Source organism: Phodopus roborovskii, unplaced genomic scaffold (genome assembly GCF_943737965.1).
Source record: "Phodopus roborovskii unplaced genomic scaffold, PHOROB, whole genome shotgun sequence".
Classification (NCBI taxonomy): Eukaryota; Metazoa; Chordata; class Mammalia; order Rodentia; family Cricetidae; genus Phodopus; species Phodopus roborovskii.
Window position 1 is genome coordinate 3,835,001 of NW_026126514.1, and position 17,148 is coordinate 3,852,148.

Below are 17,148 nucleotides of genomic sequence, written 5' to 3' on the forward strand. Positions count from 1 at the left end.
TATGTGCTTAAGTGATACAAAGAAAAACTGTGTAAGCTCCCCCGCCCTTTTGCCTTAACTGCCAAGAAGCCTGGAGCCGCTGTAATCAGCTCATCTCAGGTGCCTGTTAAAGTCTAACCCTCGCTCCCAATGGCCTCACTTGTGTTTTCATCCCTAATTGGGTTCAGTTCTGTAAGCTGTATTACATCCCTTTAGAAGCCAGTAGTGTACAAACACCATATAAATTGAATAAAGTAGAAAAACATATTAACCCAACTATAGTTTTATAGCTAATTTACAGTTGCCTCCTCTCGTAATGCATGATTGGATTAATGACAATTCTGTAACGAAAACACTAATGACATTTTTTTTTAACATTTCCTTTAGAATATAATCATAGGGAATGTAGAGTGAGTTTAGCGTTAGACCCAAGTCATGCTTTTCTTCTGCTTTTATGACCCTGAGATTAAAAGTGTTCCCACGAAGAACTGGAATACTTGCTTGTCTCTGACTGCAGTTCTCTGCGGCGAAGTGGGAGGTGCACATTAAGGTTGTGAGTAGAGCCCAAGGGTAAAGAGCAAAATGGTTCCATCTCAGCCCACTTGTTACCCTGCATTCCGCCTAACTGTAGAGAATCTCTAGTCATGTCTATCTGTTTTTGATGCCTCTACAGAATAACTGCGCAGCATCCTCTGCCCAACCAATCAGAATGTAGGAAAATCTACAGATATGACGGAATCTACTGTGAATCTACCTACCAGAAGTATGTTGAAATCTTTGTGAGTCTGCCTTCTGGCTCGTGCATCAGTGCTTGTGGTTGCCAGCTATTCAAATAATATATTTGTGTTGAAACCTTATTTTTTTTTTTATTGAATTGATTTGGTGGGGTGGGGGTGGGGGAAGCCAAATCAAACAGAACAAAAATGAAAACAAAAAATTTTCCTCTGAAATCAAGAGGTGAAAAAGGAAAAAAAAAATCTATTATTTTGAAATTGTGGTCTAAAAGGTTATTTTTTAAAAAAAGTAGTTGTATTAACGCTCTTAGGTAAACCTTTTTATATTGCAATAAACAAGTACTTATGTGCAAGAAAATCTCGGCAAAATACATCGCACAGGTGCTACGCATCTTAGGGATTTGAAAGGTGTGTTATGTATAAATTAGCTGTCACTTTTTTTCAATCCTGTAATGGAATGATGAGTTGTAATTTGCATAATCCTTTAAGAAGTCAAATTATACTGTCATGTAGCAGACTTAACATGCTAGCTAAGATTTCAGAGCTTTGCAGCTAATTACTATGTACCTTACAGGACAGTTAAATTGAAGCTGAGTCCTCTGTCTTTGCTGCCTTTTGCTCTGTCCATTACTTAATAGCATTCACACTTTGGGCAATGAGGTATTGTTGCTATTGCTGAAGTCAACATGTTGCGCTGGGGAGGGAGTGTCATCTTAATACATCAGAGTTTGATTTCTGTGACTCTTGCTAAGAAGTTGTGTTTTGCTTACACCCCCCTCCCCAAAAAAGTCCAGTTGGAGTTCCCTGAAAAAGAGTAAAAATATATGCTTTTCAAGACAATTATGGAATATTGGTTGAAGAGAGATTAACATCAGATTTCCCCATAGAAAATGTAATGTTAACATGATTGCTCGGAAGACATTAGTCCTGATATGCTTTGCAAATACATGGTGGTGTGATTTTGTCTTTGTAATTTTTTTGGAGTAGAATGTCATTTTTGGAAATGGAGCAAAGCTAGTTCCCTAAAAATTCTTTCTGAGTATGAACTGGTGACTCTGCTCTCACCCATCTCCCTACCTGACGGCAGAGCATCTTCCTTTCATGGTGTCCATTTTTAAGACAATTGGGAAATGCTGTTTGCTGGCAAGGCCGGGAACTGACATGGAGTGGGTCCTAGAAGAAGCCCAGAGTGTCCCCTGCCTTTGTGGCTTCAAACAGTGTTTTTAATGACTGAATGGATGCATATTTGCCAGGGTTCATCTCTGGGTTTATTTATTGAGTGACAGCTTGTTCTTTTTGTCACCTGAACCACAATGAAATATTATTTTTTCCCCAAAATTTTGGAGTCTTTTTTTTTTCCTTTTGGTGGTTACTAATGGCTAGGTTTCTGTAATTTGTTGGTGATGTGTAATTATCTTGTGGTATGTGGATACTTTGCAGAAGCCTTTTGTTGTATAGGAAGTGGTCCTTCAAGGACATACTAAAGCAGCAATTGATTGTTGACCCTTCAAATAATGGCTACCAGCAGTCAGCTATTGTTCATTGTAATTAAGCAAGCCCCACTTGTCTGAAATTACCATCTGCTTAAAGGCTGAAGCTGGTCAGTTAGCAGGAGCACCATGGGCCATGAGTGATTTAGTTTATAGTAAGGCCTCTCCTTAACTATAGGAATCTCAGGGGATTGTGTGGTTGTTGTTGTTGTAGTTTTAAGAGTCAATGTTATTTGCAGTCTAGGTAGATGCAGTAGGCAGCACAGCTGTGATGGCTGGGGATAGTCACTTGGGGGATATTCATAACAAGGAAATATTGGCAAATAAATGATGAAGAAGGGGAGGAAATCCCCATGATGTTCAACCGGAGCTCTGTCACTGAGATGATTAATGGAGGGGGTGGGTGTTAGTGAGGATGCTTAACTGCATTGTCTGGTGACTGCAGTGTGCATCCAACAGTACCTGTAGAGACCCTGCAGCATGGGAGCATGCTGATGGGGAAAGTGACTGGATTAGGTCTTATTTTCTGGAGTGTTTACGTCACCTCTTTAGCATCCCTGGCTCTTAGGAAGCTGGCATCATTGTATGTTACAGAGAGTATGTCTATTCTACCTATTTACTAACAGTATTTACATAGCTCTGCTCTTTAGATGTTTCATAGGAACCATGGCATCTGTTAGTGCAGTTAGGGAAGTTATCAGGAATAGAGAAATAGTGATCACTCAAATCTGCTTCCTAGGAAAACAAGGACAAAAAGCCTTGATGAGCAATGAGCTAAATTTCTTAGTGGTGAGGAAAGACATGATTTTAAAGAACCCATTGTCAGTTCTGGTGTAGGAGTAGCTATCTTGGATGACTGTCTAGCTTGAAGTGTCAAGTGTTAACCGTCCTGCTTTGATGGCATGAATTATCTACTTGCTTCGAGGCATCATTTAGCAACTGTCGTTCTTGGATATCTGGGAAAATTCCTTTGCTTCCTTGGATCTTCATAATCACTGCCAGGCTTTGTAACAGCTCAGGCAAATGACATGTGATCCTGTCTTCAGTGAACTTGTTGTCTGTGCTACTAAAATTGGTTTTTGAACTCTGGGTTAAAACTCAAATCGGAGGCATGGGTTTCATGTGTTGTAAGTTAGCAAGTGTTTATTTGTTCAAGCTTCTGTATTGGTCCTATCCTCTGTTTGTGTTGAGTCAGCTGCACATGTATGTATATGCTGAGTGGGTCACAAGGGAAAATGCTTTTCCTATTGCATTTCAAATCCCCCAAAAGAATGAGAAATACTATTATACAGAACCAGGTAAATAAATGTAAATAGAAGGTATGGGCCTGTGTCATTATATGTCCAGGGTACAGTAGCTTGAAAAGGCCTCAGGCAGGAAGAGGATGCCCCAGCTGTCTATCACATTTGAGGGTATGCAGCAACCAATTCTATGGGTCCACATGCATCCACCTCTTTCCATGTGATGGATGACCTGATATGAAACAGGTTGAACTGGAGAAAGTATTTGCACCACACAAACTGGAAAATGTTGCTCGGACTTTACTAGCATGGTATTACTCAGAATCCTTCCAGTGTTAATCTGTGCTTTTGTAATGATGGCAGACATCTATTGCATCTAGATTTTACTGGGGATATTTCAAATGGCTAGACTATTTCAATAATATTAAAATATTAAGCAAATATAGACACAAATCCAGTGATTAACTGCTTCTTCAGTTCTATTTGTTATTGAAAATGCCATTTTAGCTGCTTTAATGGATTACAACAGTATAACTTAATTTTAGCAAACTCATTTATGAATTACTGGATTTGATTGAGATGTGTCAGTCAGTGTTCTTTCAAAATTAAGATAATTATGGAGTTTTTCCATCTTTAAAGTATAAAAATAAAAGCAATATAGAAAATCAGAAAATGGATTTTCTTTATTTTTTTATCTGGGCAGATTTTGGAGAGAAAGAACATGATGAAATATATTGTACAAATTTTTAAACAGTCAATAAATTTTAAAAAATTAAATTAAAATAAAAATTGAAAAAGAAGTATAAAAATTTATATTATATTAAATTTATTTCATGTGTTGGGGCAACATACCACAGCACACATGTGATAGTTAGAGGATGACTGTTATGGCAGCTGTATCTCATTTTATATCATGTGAGTCTCAAGGGCAAATTCAGGTCACCAGGACAGTGACAAGCGCTTCCACCTGCTGACCCATCACACAGGGCCAAGTTTTATTTTTAAATGAGAACAGGAAAATGTTTGACTATGAAACATACATTCACAGGAGATGGCATTGTAGTAATAAGCCTATAGGCATCAAGATTATTTGAGCCAGGCATGGCGGTGCACACTTGCACTTCTGTCACTAGGGAAACTAAGTCAGGAAGATCATGCATTGTAGGTGAGCTTGAGCTATACAGCTTGATCCTGTTACAGAAAATGGAAAGGTGGAGATGAGGAGGTAGTTCAGTCAATGATGTATCTGCAACTCATATATGAGAGCCTGTCCAGCACCTATGTAAAGAGCAGGGTGTGCTGTGATGGCTTGTGTGTAACCTCACGCTGGGGTTGTGAGAGGTGAAGACAGATGGATCCTTGCAACTCACTGGCTGGTCTAGCCAACCAGTGATCTCTAAGTCAAGGGAGAAGCCATGTCTTCCAAAACAAGGTAGAGAACAATAGAGGAAAATATCAGTTGCCTACCTCAGGTCTCCTTATGAATATGTATATTTGTGTTTGTGCACTCTCATACACATGTGCACACACATCCAGTACACATATATACACAGACGCACACTCCAAAGTGTGTGTGTTTGTGTGTGTGTGTGTGTGTGTGTGTGTGTGTGTGTGTGTGTGTGTGTGTGTGTGTGTAGGGGTGGTTCAATGGCAGATTGGTTACCTAGTATGTGCAAACCCCTGACCTGATCTTCAGTACTGAAAAAAGTATTAGTAGTAGAAGTAGATTAACTAAGTTGAAATGAGCCATATGAGCTCCAGAGGTTAAGTTGCTATTCACCTTAGAGATGGGCCCTGTGCTATATAAAGCAGGTTATCATATAGACTGTGTTCATGAATAGCCATCTCCCAGCCCTTAGAAAAACCCGAGTCTGAAGGGACTGCCATCTATCACCAAAATTGCCTGAAGGCCTGTGGTACATTTCAGCAGGCCCTGTTAAATGAAAAGGTCTCATTCAGGGGACCTCACTTGAGAAGTGAAGCTAACAGTGAGTAACCCTGATTGAGACTGTGTTGGCATTTGCCTTAAGGTTCTGCTGCCTAGAGCAAAGGGGTTATTGGCAGAATGGAAGGTTTGTTTTCTAACTTTCTATTGTGTCCCCTCTCCCTCTTTTATGAAATCCATTCCATTTGTAAACCTGCTTAGGGCTTCAAAAGATCGTCTTCTCTGGGGGTAGTTACTCTCTGCACTCTGCAGACCCAGTGTTAATATGGCCATCCTCAGAACTCTTCATTAAAAACAATTGCATTCAGCTGGGTACTGGTGGTGCAAGCCTTTAAACCCAGCACCTGGGAGGTGGGAGGCAGAGGCAGATGGATTTCTGTGAGTTCCATGCTAGTCTGATCCAAAGAGCTACACAAAGAAACCCTATCTCATAAAAAAAAAAAAAAAAAAAAAAAAAAAAGACAGAAAGAAAAGAAAAAGAAAGAAAAAAAGCTACATTTTACCTAGTTAGTGTGTGTTTTGGGAGGGGGGGGGTGCCTATGCCATGGTGCATGCACTTAAAGAGGTCAGAGCATAGTTTTCTCCTCTCACCACGTGGTTGGTCTCCAGGCTTGGGTAATAAATTCCTTTACTGGCCAAGTGACCTACCCAGGACCAGGATTCTGTATTTCACAATGAACACATCTAAAGGAGTTAATTTTTCTTCTCCAAAACAGCAAACCTACAATGTGGGTGTTCTAACCAGGATAGTGTTATGCCTGATCTCGACCTAGAAGTATTGTGTCTGGAAATGGGGAGAAATTGACAGGGTCCATGAAGAGAAGAAAAGACCCACAGTGATATGGCCATGTTGTGTCTGGGTGCTACTCACTGTCATGTGCCAGCCCAGGGAAGAAGTACAAAGTGTATGTGCCGCATCCGGCAGCTGCTGGGGGGACTTGGTCACTTGTGCTGAAGGGGTAGCAAATACTTTAGCTTGATTGATTGATTGATTGATTGATTGCTATTATATGATCCTTTCCCCTCATATTAGAATAACATATGCCAGTTGTGTTCGAAGCAGAACCTAGCAAAGAATGAATGTTGTTCAGAGCTTGCACGTTAGACCCTGACCTTTGTAGAGAGAGTGCCTCAAGGCTCTCAGCTTGGGGAGAGGTGCCTATGGTGGTGAGTGGGGTTGAAAGGCAGGCATTTCAGGTATAGCACATTACAAATTTCACAAAGCAAGCACTGGAGAGTAGAGGAAGTGTAGAAATAGATGAGGCTGGCCAAGAAGAGAGCATGGACATCAGGTTGAAGGACAGTCACTTTGTGGGACCTGGAGGTCCCGCAGGGGCAGAAGTGCGTCACGACGTGGGGAATTACACACGATATAGGTTGGAAAGAGGCAGAAAAGGGGTTCCCAGCTTTATCTCCTTTGGGCTGTGGCGCTTGTTACCATGCTTTCAAAGGAAGACTGTGCATTTGTGTGGTTTTGACTTGCAAACAGCATGGAGAATTCTCCCAGTATGAAATCAGTTCAGAACCTCTCCCGAATCAACTGCTTCTTTTTCTTGAAGAGTACCATGCAGTACCTTTCTGTCTGGACTATTTATAATATAAGGTGTTTGAATATCAGAGAATAAAAAATGGGAGGTGCAGCAGTAAGATTTAGAATGAAGGTATCTTATTTGCCTTCACTGGAGTGTATATTTTCATTACAAGAGAGCTGACTACTTATATTAAAAAAAATAGTTTGTTAGGGACACCTGTAGGATGTGGAACCCTACAAACTTGAGAACAAAAAGTATAGGTCACAGCATGAAGGGAGGAATGGATTGGAGTGAACCTCTTATAGACCCAGTTGACTCTTAATGTCACCAATAGGTGCTTTCAGATACAGGCAGCTGTATCAGTTTGGCTATGCCCAGACTTTAACAATACCTGGGAATTTGTAGTCATGCTTAAGCTATGACTGTGTTCATAGATTAGCAGCCATTTCTGTGTTGTAGGCATATCTTTTATTGACTCTTTGGACTTAATTCATGTATCAGAGTGAAGAGAGTTGTGTTCATTCTGTGATCAGGAGTGACTCATTTTGTGATCACAAATACACGTGGCAGCATTTAGTCCTTACTGCAGGTGGTTGAAATGGATCTGGCTTGATTCTAGTCCTATGGTCATCTAGAGAATGTTTCTTTTTTCTCTGTATTTTTTTTTTTCTGTTGGAATGGTTCTTTATAAATAGGGATGCAATGTATTTTAGTCCTGTAGCAGGTAAGAGAAGAAATGCTAACAAGCTGGAATTTGCCCTTGCTGTATTTAGCATCATTGCATTTATCTGCATGTCCTCTTTGTAGGCATTTACTGGGGTTTGTTGGTATGTTCTTGTGCATGGATCCACAAATGGGTTAGCTGGGAAGTTTCTGGAGCCAAGTCTGCAAGGGAAGCTAGAGGCTATACAGTGAACTTCTACATGGAAACTGTCTTCAGCAAAGATTTCCTTTCTGCATTTTCTGGTGTAGCTTGTGTGTATGTCTTGGACTTTTATCACTTGGGTTTTTTGTTGTTTTTTTTTGGGGGGGTGACTTTAAATTCCTCTTGCAAGAACCGGAGATAAACTAATTAGTGAGATTTATATCAGCAAGACTATGTCTTTCTTTACCAGCTCAATATTATCTTTATCTAGAGATAGTATTGCAATATGGAAATCCTGCAAGGAAGAGGCTGGGCATGATGCTCAGGAGGGTGTGGCAGGTTAAAGGAATAAGCATCCTTTTACACATGTGCAGGAGGAGCAGCTGTTGAATTAGTAGAGAGGTTCTGGCTCCTGTATGAACCTGTTCTCTCATCTGCCAGCTCTACATCACTATTCTCTAGATAACTGAAAAAGAGAATTTTGCATATTGTACATTGAGATGCTTACTTCTAGTTCTCAGAGCAAGGAGAGGGCTGAGTGCTAAGGACTTGGGCTCAGACTGTCAAGTGAAGAAGGTTGCTTTGGTGATTTTCCATGGGTAAATCTGAGTTGTCTGTGAGGTGTCATGGCAGGGAGAATTCTTTGGGTGCTTGAGGATTATGCCACCAAATGGACCCTCTCTGCAACATTGAAAGAACTACTTTTCTGTCTCCCTCTCTTAGCATAGTTGCAAAAGTTACCTAGGCCCAGGTCTTTCGGCTTACCAGCACATGTTGCCAATGAGGAGAGGCCTGCTTCCCTAGTCAGCAATTGTTGCTGCTTTACTTGACCATTCCCACTGATGTAATCACTCATTACAGAATCATTCCTCTGGAGATTACCTGTTACAGATGCTTCTGGTGAACCATTACCCAGTGCCTCCCTGCCTTGAACCTGGAATGCACACAAACAACCTTTTTTGATGATTCCTCTCTTTACTTCCTCTCTCAACTCCATTAAGAGAACAATTTTTAAGGGCAGAATTGAGTTAGCATGGCTCCTTGGGGCACGGTGCTTCCTGTCATGTGTGTGTTGGGGACATTTGGATGTCCTAGTGAAGAAAGCATTTAGAGCAGTAACGGGCTGCTTGCTCTGGAGAAGTAGAGTGCTCTCCCAGGGAATTCCTGATGGTTAACATGGGGGACAGCTGCAGCAGCTCAGATTTTCATCCCCTGGAGAAACTTCCAGGTATTTTCAATTTGGAATCCATGTTGGTGGACATGGTAGTTTTTAGTGGTAGTTTCCCTACACTTTTGTAAGCAGAGTGTTGGAATGGTATCCAGTGATGATGATGAGTGGACAGGTTTTCTTGAGCTCTTGGAAAATTCAGTTAGTAAATTGATCAGTAGTCTCTCTCTCTCTTCTCTCACATACACACAGAACCACATCCCCCCACCCCCTCCCCCCATACAGACGGGGTGGGGTGAGGGAGGGAGGAAGAGAAGGAGAGAGAGAGAGAGAGAGAGAGAGAGAGAAAGAGAGAGAGAGAGAGAGAGAGAGAGAGAGAAATATTCCACAGGAGACTCCTATGGTAAATCCTGCTTCTTGTCCATAGTAGAAAAATAACAGATTGCATTGTAATCAGTCTTGTTACCTGCTTCCTTTTGGTGATGGTAATGGAGGCTGGTCAGCTGTATTTCTGGCTGCATTTGACTGACAGACTGGCAAAGAACATTTAAATATCTAATACATAAAAAATATTAGTGTTTTCTTATGTTTAGCTTAAAATGTTGAATGTGTATTAAAATGAGAAAAATAATTTTCAGGTGAGATATGACTTTCCTAGTACATAAAAGCAATGAGATCACATCAGAGAAGGAATACTATTTTTTTGCCCCAACACAGGAAATTACTATTTTTCTCTCCATGTTTATACTTTAATACATAATATCTTTCTTCTTCTTGTCCTTTTTTTTCCCTTTTATTTGAACATGGTTGTTGTTGTTTTTATCCCTCTTATCACCAGTAACTTATTTGGCTCCCAATCTAGGAAGACCTATGCATTCCTGCTCTGGAACTTGGGCAGGCTTTTAGCACCAGAGGGTTTTGAAGAGCAGTGAATTCTGCTTTCCTTACACCTGTCACTTGAGGGAGGCACTCAAATTCTGTCTGAGCTCAGTATTCCTGGACCCATTTCATACATCCTACATGACTGCATGCAGGCCATGGCTGTCAATGAGTAGCAGGTAAATATAGAACAAAGATGCTGATGGATTAACTATGTAGATCTTTATTTGAAGGTAGCGTAAAGTATGAACAACTCCATCACTCATGGACATAGTAAGTGGTGTGAGGGTCAGACTATCATGCTGAGTTAAAAAGTTGTGGTTATATTTTTTCTAATACCTGGGGTTACATGTGCTATTTGACTAGGTACAGCAACAGGCCAGGGGGAAACCTGAGGCTTGGGATTCTTTTTTTGTTTGGTTTTTTGTTTGTTTGTTTGTTTGTTTGTTTTTGTATAACATGAAGGCAACATATTTAGTAGGAAAGCACTTATAAAGTATGAGCAAAATGTACTTGGTGGTATATAGGTATACATATATTAAAGCAGATTTATGATAAAATTGTGAAGTCTGTAAAAGTATGGATGCAATCTTTTTACCCAGGCTCAAATATCTTTCTCTAATATGTAATATAGTTATGGCATCAGAGAGCGGACTTTTGGTTTTAGTGTGTGTTTGAATAAGTAATTTCAACCTCTCTATATTTTCCTATCTTTCTTCTTTGTAACCAATTAGTATAACTTACTTACATGATACATGTACCCAGAAGAGTGGCCCATAGTTGCCTTCTGTTAAATGATTCTGACCCAACTGTTGGTTGAATTAATGGTTTATTATAATTAGGGACAATGTGATCATCACCATTAGTAATTAATATCTTGAGTATCCATAAAATAATAAGAATAAAACTTGATAAAAAGCCATAGGGAGTGTTGAATAGAAAGCCTTTCTAGACCTACACTTAAAAGGTCATAAGACAAAAAAAGAAATTGTGAGCATGTTTATTAGATTCTAGTCACCAGTCCAAAGGACCATTATAAAATATTTTCATAAGCCAAGCTTTTCAGAATAAAATTTTTAGTTGCAACTTTAAATTATGATGAGCTATAGAAACAGAAAATGATGTGTAACAATTAAGATAAAACAACCAATAGTGGAAATTCACCTTTTTTTATACATTTTAAAATAATGGATAAGGATAGGGATTTTATGACTCTTTCAATGTATAATTGTAGTGATTTTTAGTTTATTTAATTAGGTGGATAAATGCCAAAGTTGTTGTTTAGCACAAATTAACCATAAAGGTACAAAATCTCTTTATAGTTTGTTGAATGATGTCTTAATTTTATGTGTGATTTAAGTGTTAGACCTACATAACTTAGTCAAAGTATATATAATTTTAAAATTATTTCATTATAAAATTATTTGCATAAAACCAAAATTACAAAGTAGTTATACTAACTGAGGCTGTAAATACACGTTTCTATCAAATGTATGAAGTCTGTGTTCTATTTTGGATCCTTTAAAAATGCTTCAATTTTTCTTTTAATGGGCAGCGCCAAGAGTTAATATTTTTCATTTATAACTTTCTGGAGTAGTTAGAAAACCTCTACCTCTTTATCTCAATACAAGTTAACTGCAAAGCACAGTGTTCAGAGTCACTGTATAAAGCTTGTCCCACAGTTCACACAGAGAGGGGTTTCCTAGCAAGTGTGCATCCCTAGGTTCAACCTCCAGTAAAGAACAGAATAAATATTGTATTCTATTTCAAAATCTAGGTAAACATGTTAACTGCCAAAGATGAAATTCTCCTTGCATTGGAAATACCCCAATGGCCTGTGTTGCCTAGGGAGCCATGCTCTGCTGTAGTGTTATACTCATTTTCTTTCCCTGGGGGATGCAGGATTCAATTTTGATTCAGTTCCAAGTGAACATGGATTCATGTTGGGTAGACTCATCCTAACCTTGAATGGTGTTTTACCACACTGATAATCATGAGCATCATTTGGAACAAATCTATGTTTGGTACTGTGCTAGCAGAGGATGCTGTGGGTCAGGATGGATTTGCAAGTGTGCAAAGGTATGTTCATAGGGCCTGGGAGGTAGCAGAGACCTAGTTCTCTAGACAGTATATGTAATGAATTCAGTTTCTTTTCTTTCTGTCGAACAAGCACTTTGTCATCAATTTTCTTTTGGGTAGACTTATTTGTGATCTGTATTTTAATTATTGTAGAAGTTGTTATGAATTAAGAGTTAAAGCTCTCCAATTTCTACAATTTAAACAAAATAGCTCTTATACTCTAACAGGAAAAAAAATGAGTTTGGTAAGAATTAAATAATGGTAACACCATTACTTGTTTTTAACATCTCTTTTTAGTCACTGAATTGTATAGTAATGCTTTTTGGGTAAAATGGGGCTGATTGTTGCCATTTTGTTGTCTCATTTCAGACATGAATATTCACTTATGAAGATTATACTTATCTCTAGGGAAACTGTAGGTAGCTCAGGTCTCAAGCTGCAAGGCAACTGGGAAAAATGACACAACAGTTACTGATCAGTGATTATTTAGTAAATACCCATTGAACACTGGGTATTGCTCTAGGTTCTCAGTGTTTGGTGGAGGACAGGATACATGGCTTTCTATAGCATGATGATGATACACAATATGTGAACACACAATGATCTGAAAAAGTAACGTAATTGGGACAGAGGGGTGACAAATTATTTTGAGACAAAACAGGACAAGGGGAGTATCTTAAGATTGGCCTGATTCTCACGATTTTCTACATGTCTAGAAAGACAAATCTGTCATTGTGGGGAAATTAGGAAGTATTCTGAAAGAAGGTAAGGCTTGAAGCTGACCTTGAAGGATGGGAATGAATGAGCCATATTTGTGCATGATAAATGGAGACTAGAAAAGACAGCTTCTATTTAGGTTTGACTGTGATGCAAGGTTGATGCAACCTTGATGAGGAAGTAAGGAATTTGGACTTAACCTTTGAATGCTTTTTCAGTACACCAACATGATGGTGACAACGAAAAATGGAATACATGGGCTATTCTAGTTTCTTGTGTTTGGAATGTATAAGGAGGACAGCTGAAAGGCCAGATGATAATTTCAAAGCTAAGTGACTATTAAATTTCTGTCTGCAAGGATGGACTATGTCAAGACTTACTGATGGGCTTCTGTGTGAACACAGGGTTGGGTAGAAGGATCATTGCATATCATGAAAATGATTTACTCACTGGAAAGCTTGTGAGCCGCTCTTCCAGGTCCTGTGTGGTGGCTGTGTTTAACAGGTTGACAATCTCTTCAGCAAGATTCTTCAGGAAACAAATCTTAAATGTATTGAAAGAGCACCAGAAATAACTCAGGGTACATTGCTGGGCAGCTAAAATGGTTCTACAGACAGACTAATCATTGAAAGACACGATAAACATTTAATTTCTCTTACATGTAAGAAACAAATACACATTAATGTGACAGGAAAGGTGGAAGCTGGTGATTATCAAGTGGACGACCTTCAGTTCGTCTTTGAGATAAGTTGCTGCCTGTGCAGGAAAACACTGTCTTTCAACGTTGGCTGAGTATAAAAGCTCTGTATCAGGGTCTGCTAATGTTGGAATGAACGTGCGCGGTTAGTATACATTACTCGAGAACCATCGCATTGCAGAGAGTGTATATCATAAAATGCTTCTGTAATGGTGTTATGAGCTTTAGGTTTCACTCTCCTTTTCTCATTTCTTCCACCTAGGTGAAGGAAACAAATCTCACTTTAATCATTTCCTTAGAACTTGTAATTAAAGCATTGCATCTTATTTTCTTCTTCAAAATATAAGCCCCACTTGAGAGACATTCCATTACATAGGAAGCTGATTTTATCTTTTACACCATGAGTACTTTGATTATTGGGGCACTGGGGATAACCCATTTTTTTTTTTGTAGGAATTGTGGCAAAACTATATTTGTGACTGGGGCTCATATTTATGATATTTACTGTTCTATTTCTTAAAAGTTATCTAGACAATGGAGATCTTTGTGGTGTTCTACATTTTCAGTCAAAGAACACGAGTGTGCACGTCCTGAAGGAATAACTCTATTATTATCAGATTTAGTACTTTTGATTATGTCATTTCAAAACACGTCCATTCCTTTGGTAGTTGGCATTTCAGTTTCCCATTTCATATCTATTACTATAAAGTTCCTTGTGAGTTTTGTTTCTAAGGAATGTCCCCACATGCCTTCCTCATCTCAAGTATCAGCTCATAAAACTGATGCCACTAAATTGTTATCAATACCCAGTCCTCCTTCATGGCTTGCCATGATGTATGTGGATCAACTGGCAATCAACTTCTAGGCAAAGGAATGCATTTGGTAGCCACTTTTTTAATTGAAAAATATTTAAAAGATGATATCAATTTCACTAAATGTCAGGCAGCTTGCTGGTGAAAAAGGTGTGTGTGTGCTTATTTAGACTTTAATTTAACTTGTGTGAAGTTAGTTAAGGGAGGTGGTGGTGAATAAATGCTACAGTTAACTTAAGAATTTAGTAGGTCCTTAACAAAGTATTTTCAAGTTCACAGACATATATTTTGCATATTTTAAGATGCTCTGGTATCAGAAGACCTGGATACATAGGTATTTTATTAATTGTTTCAGTCAGAGATGGAATTTCATTAAGGATTTAATTAATCTGTTTAAAAGGGGTACTTATTTCTATGACAGTCACTGTCAAGATTTAATATATTTGACCAATGAAAGTTATTTACAATGTTTGTAAATAACATATATTTTATAATCATCACTATAACTGAAACACCAGGAAGGAAGCGGCTTCAAATTTCTTATAGCTTATATTTCCATTACCCTTTTCAATCATGAAACAAAACAAACAACAAAAAAAGCCTAAACAAAATGGAAAACCAAGGTATGGTTATTTTTTGTTATGGGACAATTTTATAATGCTCAGAAGTTAATAAAAGATACAGCTTATACCTCAAGGGGAAAGGGTACAGGCGACTTGGGAAGATGGGAGGTTAGTGTGGGAGACCATGTTGGAAACAAGTAATTTTTTATCTTCCCATAGTTGCCGATTTAGTAATCCTAAGAACAGGAACCAAGGCTACCTAGGACTTGATAGGTGGAGATTGGAATTATTTACCAGGTTATTTCATAGTGTTTTTCTAAACAGTTGTTACCTTTGTAAATTGATTGTACATAATCCTTAAAGAGCACTGCTTCTCCTTTCTTGAACCCATATAGAAAATGTGGCATTTCTATGGCTTTCATGCCACTGAAAAACCCATTTTGTTGTAGCTTAGCTGAAGAGCAGGAAGAGTATATTAGCATAGACTTTGGGCCATTAGCGTTCCCATAGGGTACTGAGTGTAGCTGATATGACATGACTTGTCTTCAACAGTTGTTTTAACAAGATATCCTTCATATACAATATGCTAAGCTGAAAGGCATAACTGAGTAATGCCAGAAACACTGTTGGCAAAATTCTTGACTTTCATCTTTATCTGATTAATCCAAAGCAATGTGTTACTTACAAGAATGCATTTCCAACTGAATATATATGATAGAATATTCTTTTAAATATCTATAACTCACAGGAGCTATTTTTGGAGTGATTTTTAGTTCTACCAAGGTTTTATGAAAAATATCCAGGACTTTTAGGTGTCTAGCATAAGAGGCAGTATAATATGTATTCATGTAATAATCATTTCAAGTACCTACTAGGTATGAGACGCCATGAGGCATGAGGAATATGGCAGTGGATTAGTCAGGTAACGGCCTGTTTATGTTACTGTGAGGTTCAGACAAGATGCCCCTGGACCAGTGACAGACATGCACAGGGGTGGGAAGTGGCCAGAAAGTCCTGCCTGTGAGGATGCCAAAGAGCAAAGTTGAGATGCGTGAGTGTGCAATGTAGGATAGTCGGTAGACTGCGAGAAGTCAGCAGGACCTCAGTACTCTGTCTCATGTCATTGTGCCCAGCGATGCCCTTCCTCTTTCTGGATTCATGTTTGCTTTGTAATGTACATCTCATTTCATATTGTTCCACATTTTGCTTTTAAACTTGGGGTGGTGTGTGGGGAGAAATATATTCTGAACTCCCTGGATGAAAAGTGATATGAATTATTTAGAAGAAAACATAAATCAAATTTCTATAAATATTCCAAATTGCACCTTAACGAGAAACCGTGTTTTGTAAATGTTTAAAAGTGTAAAAGAAAGCCTTTTCGCTCTAAAAATGGTATCCTTACTAATTTACTAATTAACACTTCTCCTCTGCTTAGCACTTTTCAGGACCCGATTTAATCACAGTTTCTAGCACCGTGAAGAGTGTTTTAAAAGGAACCAGGGCTGCTTTGCTGAAACATTGCATTAACATTTTTTTTTTTTTTTGCCTCTTTTGGCTTCGGTTTGTGTGAAATAGATAATTTGTTTTCACTTCCAGACTCTTCGTTGAGATTACCTGTTGTTCTCTGTCCCTGTGCCTGGAACTCTGGGTGTTTAGGGGTATGTCAGCTGCCCCCTGTGTCAGTCTCCAGAATGGACAGATTAACCCTTATTTAATAATATGGACGTACCTTTGGCTTTGAGCATAGGAATAAAATGGAAGAAGCCCCAATTCTCCCATTCATTCTAAACTTGGAGGGTCCTGGGTTTGAGTTGGCTACTTTATTCTTCTTGGAAAGGTACCTGCACTGTAACTGACTTAGGATCATTTGGTAATGTGAGTTTCAATGCCCTAACTAACCAACTACCACATGGAACTTACATTTCCCTAAGCAGTAAAAGTAGATATAGCTTAGGAAGTGACAGAATGGGGGCTGGAAAGAAAGCTCAGTGGTTAAGAGCACCAACTAATCTTCCAGAGGGTCTTGAGTTCAATTCCTAGCACCCACATGACAGCGCACAACTGTAATTCCAGTTCTAGGGGACCTGACTCCCATGACATAGAACTTCCAGAGCATAGTTCTATCTTAATGTTACCATTATAAGAATGAAGCAAGACCCCACCCAGTATATGAGATGGTTGAAAAATAACCAGCAGATAGGGAACAAATGTTACAGTGAGTGTTCTCAGGGTGAGGACACCTCAGGGCAGAGGAAGATGGGATCAGAAGAAGCTGAAGAAACTTCTTGGAAGAAAGCGAGTTTTGAGTACACCCAAAACTTTGGTGCTTTGGCCAAATGTTCATGATGAGAACGCCACATGAGATGAGCAAAAACCTGGAGGTGAAACTGGGCATCTCCTGGTTACCCTCTAATGTGAGCTGCTAATCCCTGGGCAAAAGTACAAGC

At 38.9% G+C, this 17,148-nt stretch overlaps 1 protein-coding gene across 12 annotated transcripts in view; it reads left to right on the plus strand.

Annotated features, from left to right (window-relative positions):
• The window catches only part of Npas3 (neuronal PAS domain protein 3), an 809,049-nt gene that overhangs the window by 106,470 nt on the left and 685,431 nt on the right, over positions 1-17,148 (plus strand). For 8 of the 12 annotated variants that reach the window (XM_051195837.1, XM_051195838.1, XM_051195839.1 and 5 more), the window contains exon 2: positions 653-742. The exons of the other annotated variants lie outside the window; for them this stretch is intronic. In XM_051195837.1, coding sequence (XP_051051794.1) covers positions 653-742 — 90 coding nt within the window. The remainder of the gene's footprint in view (positions 1-652; positions 743-17,148) is intronic. 12 annotated transcript variants of the gene reach the window in all.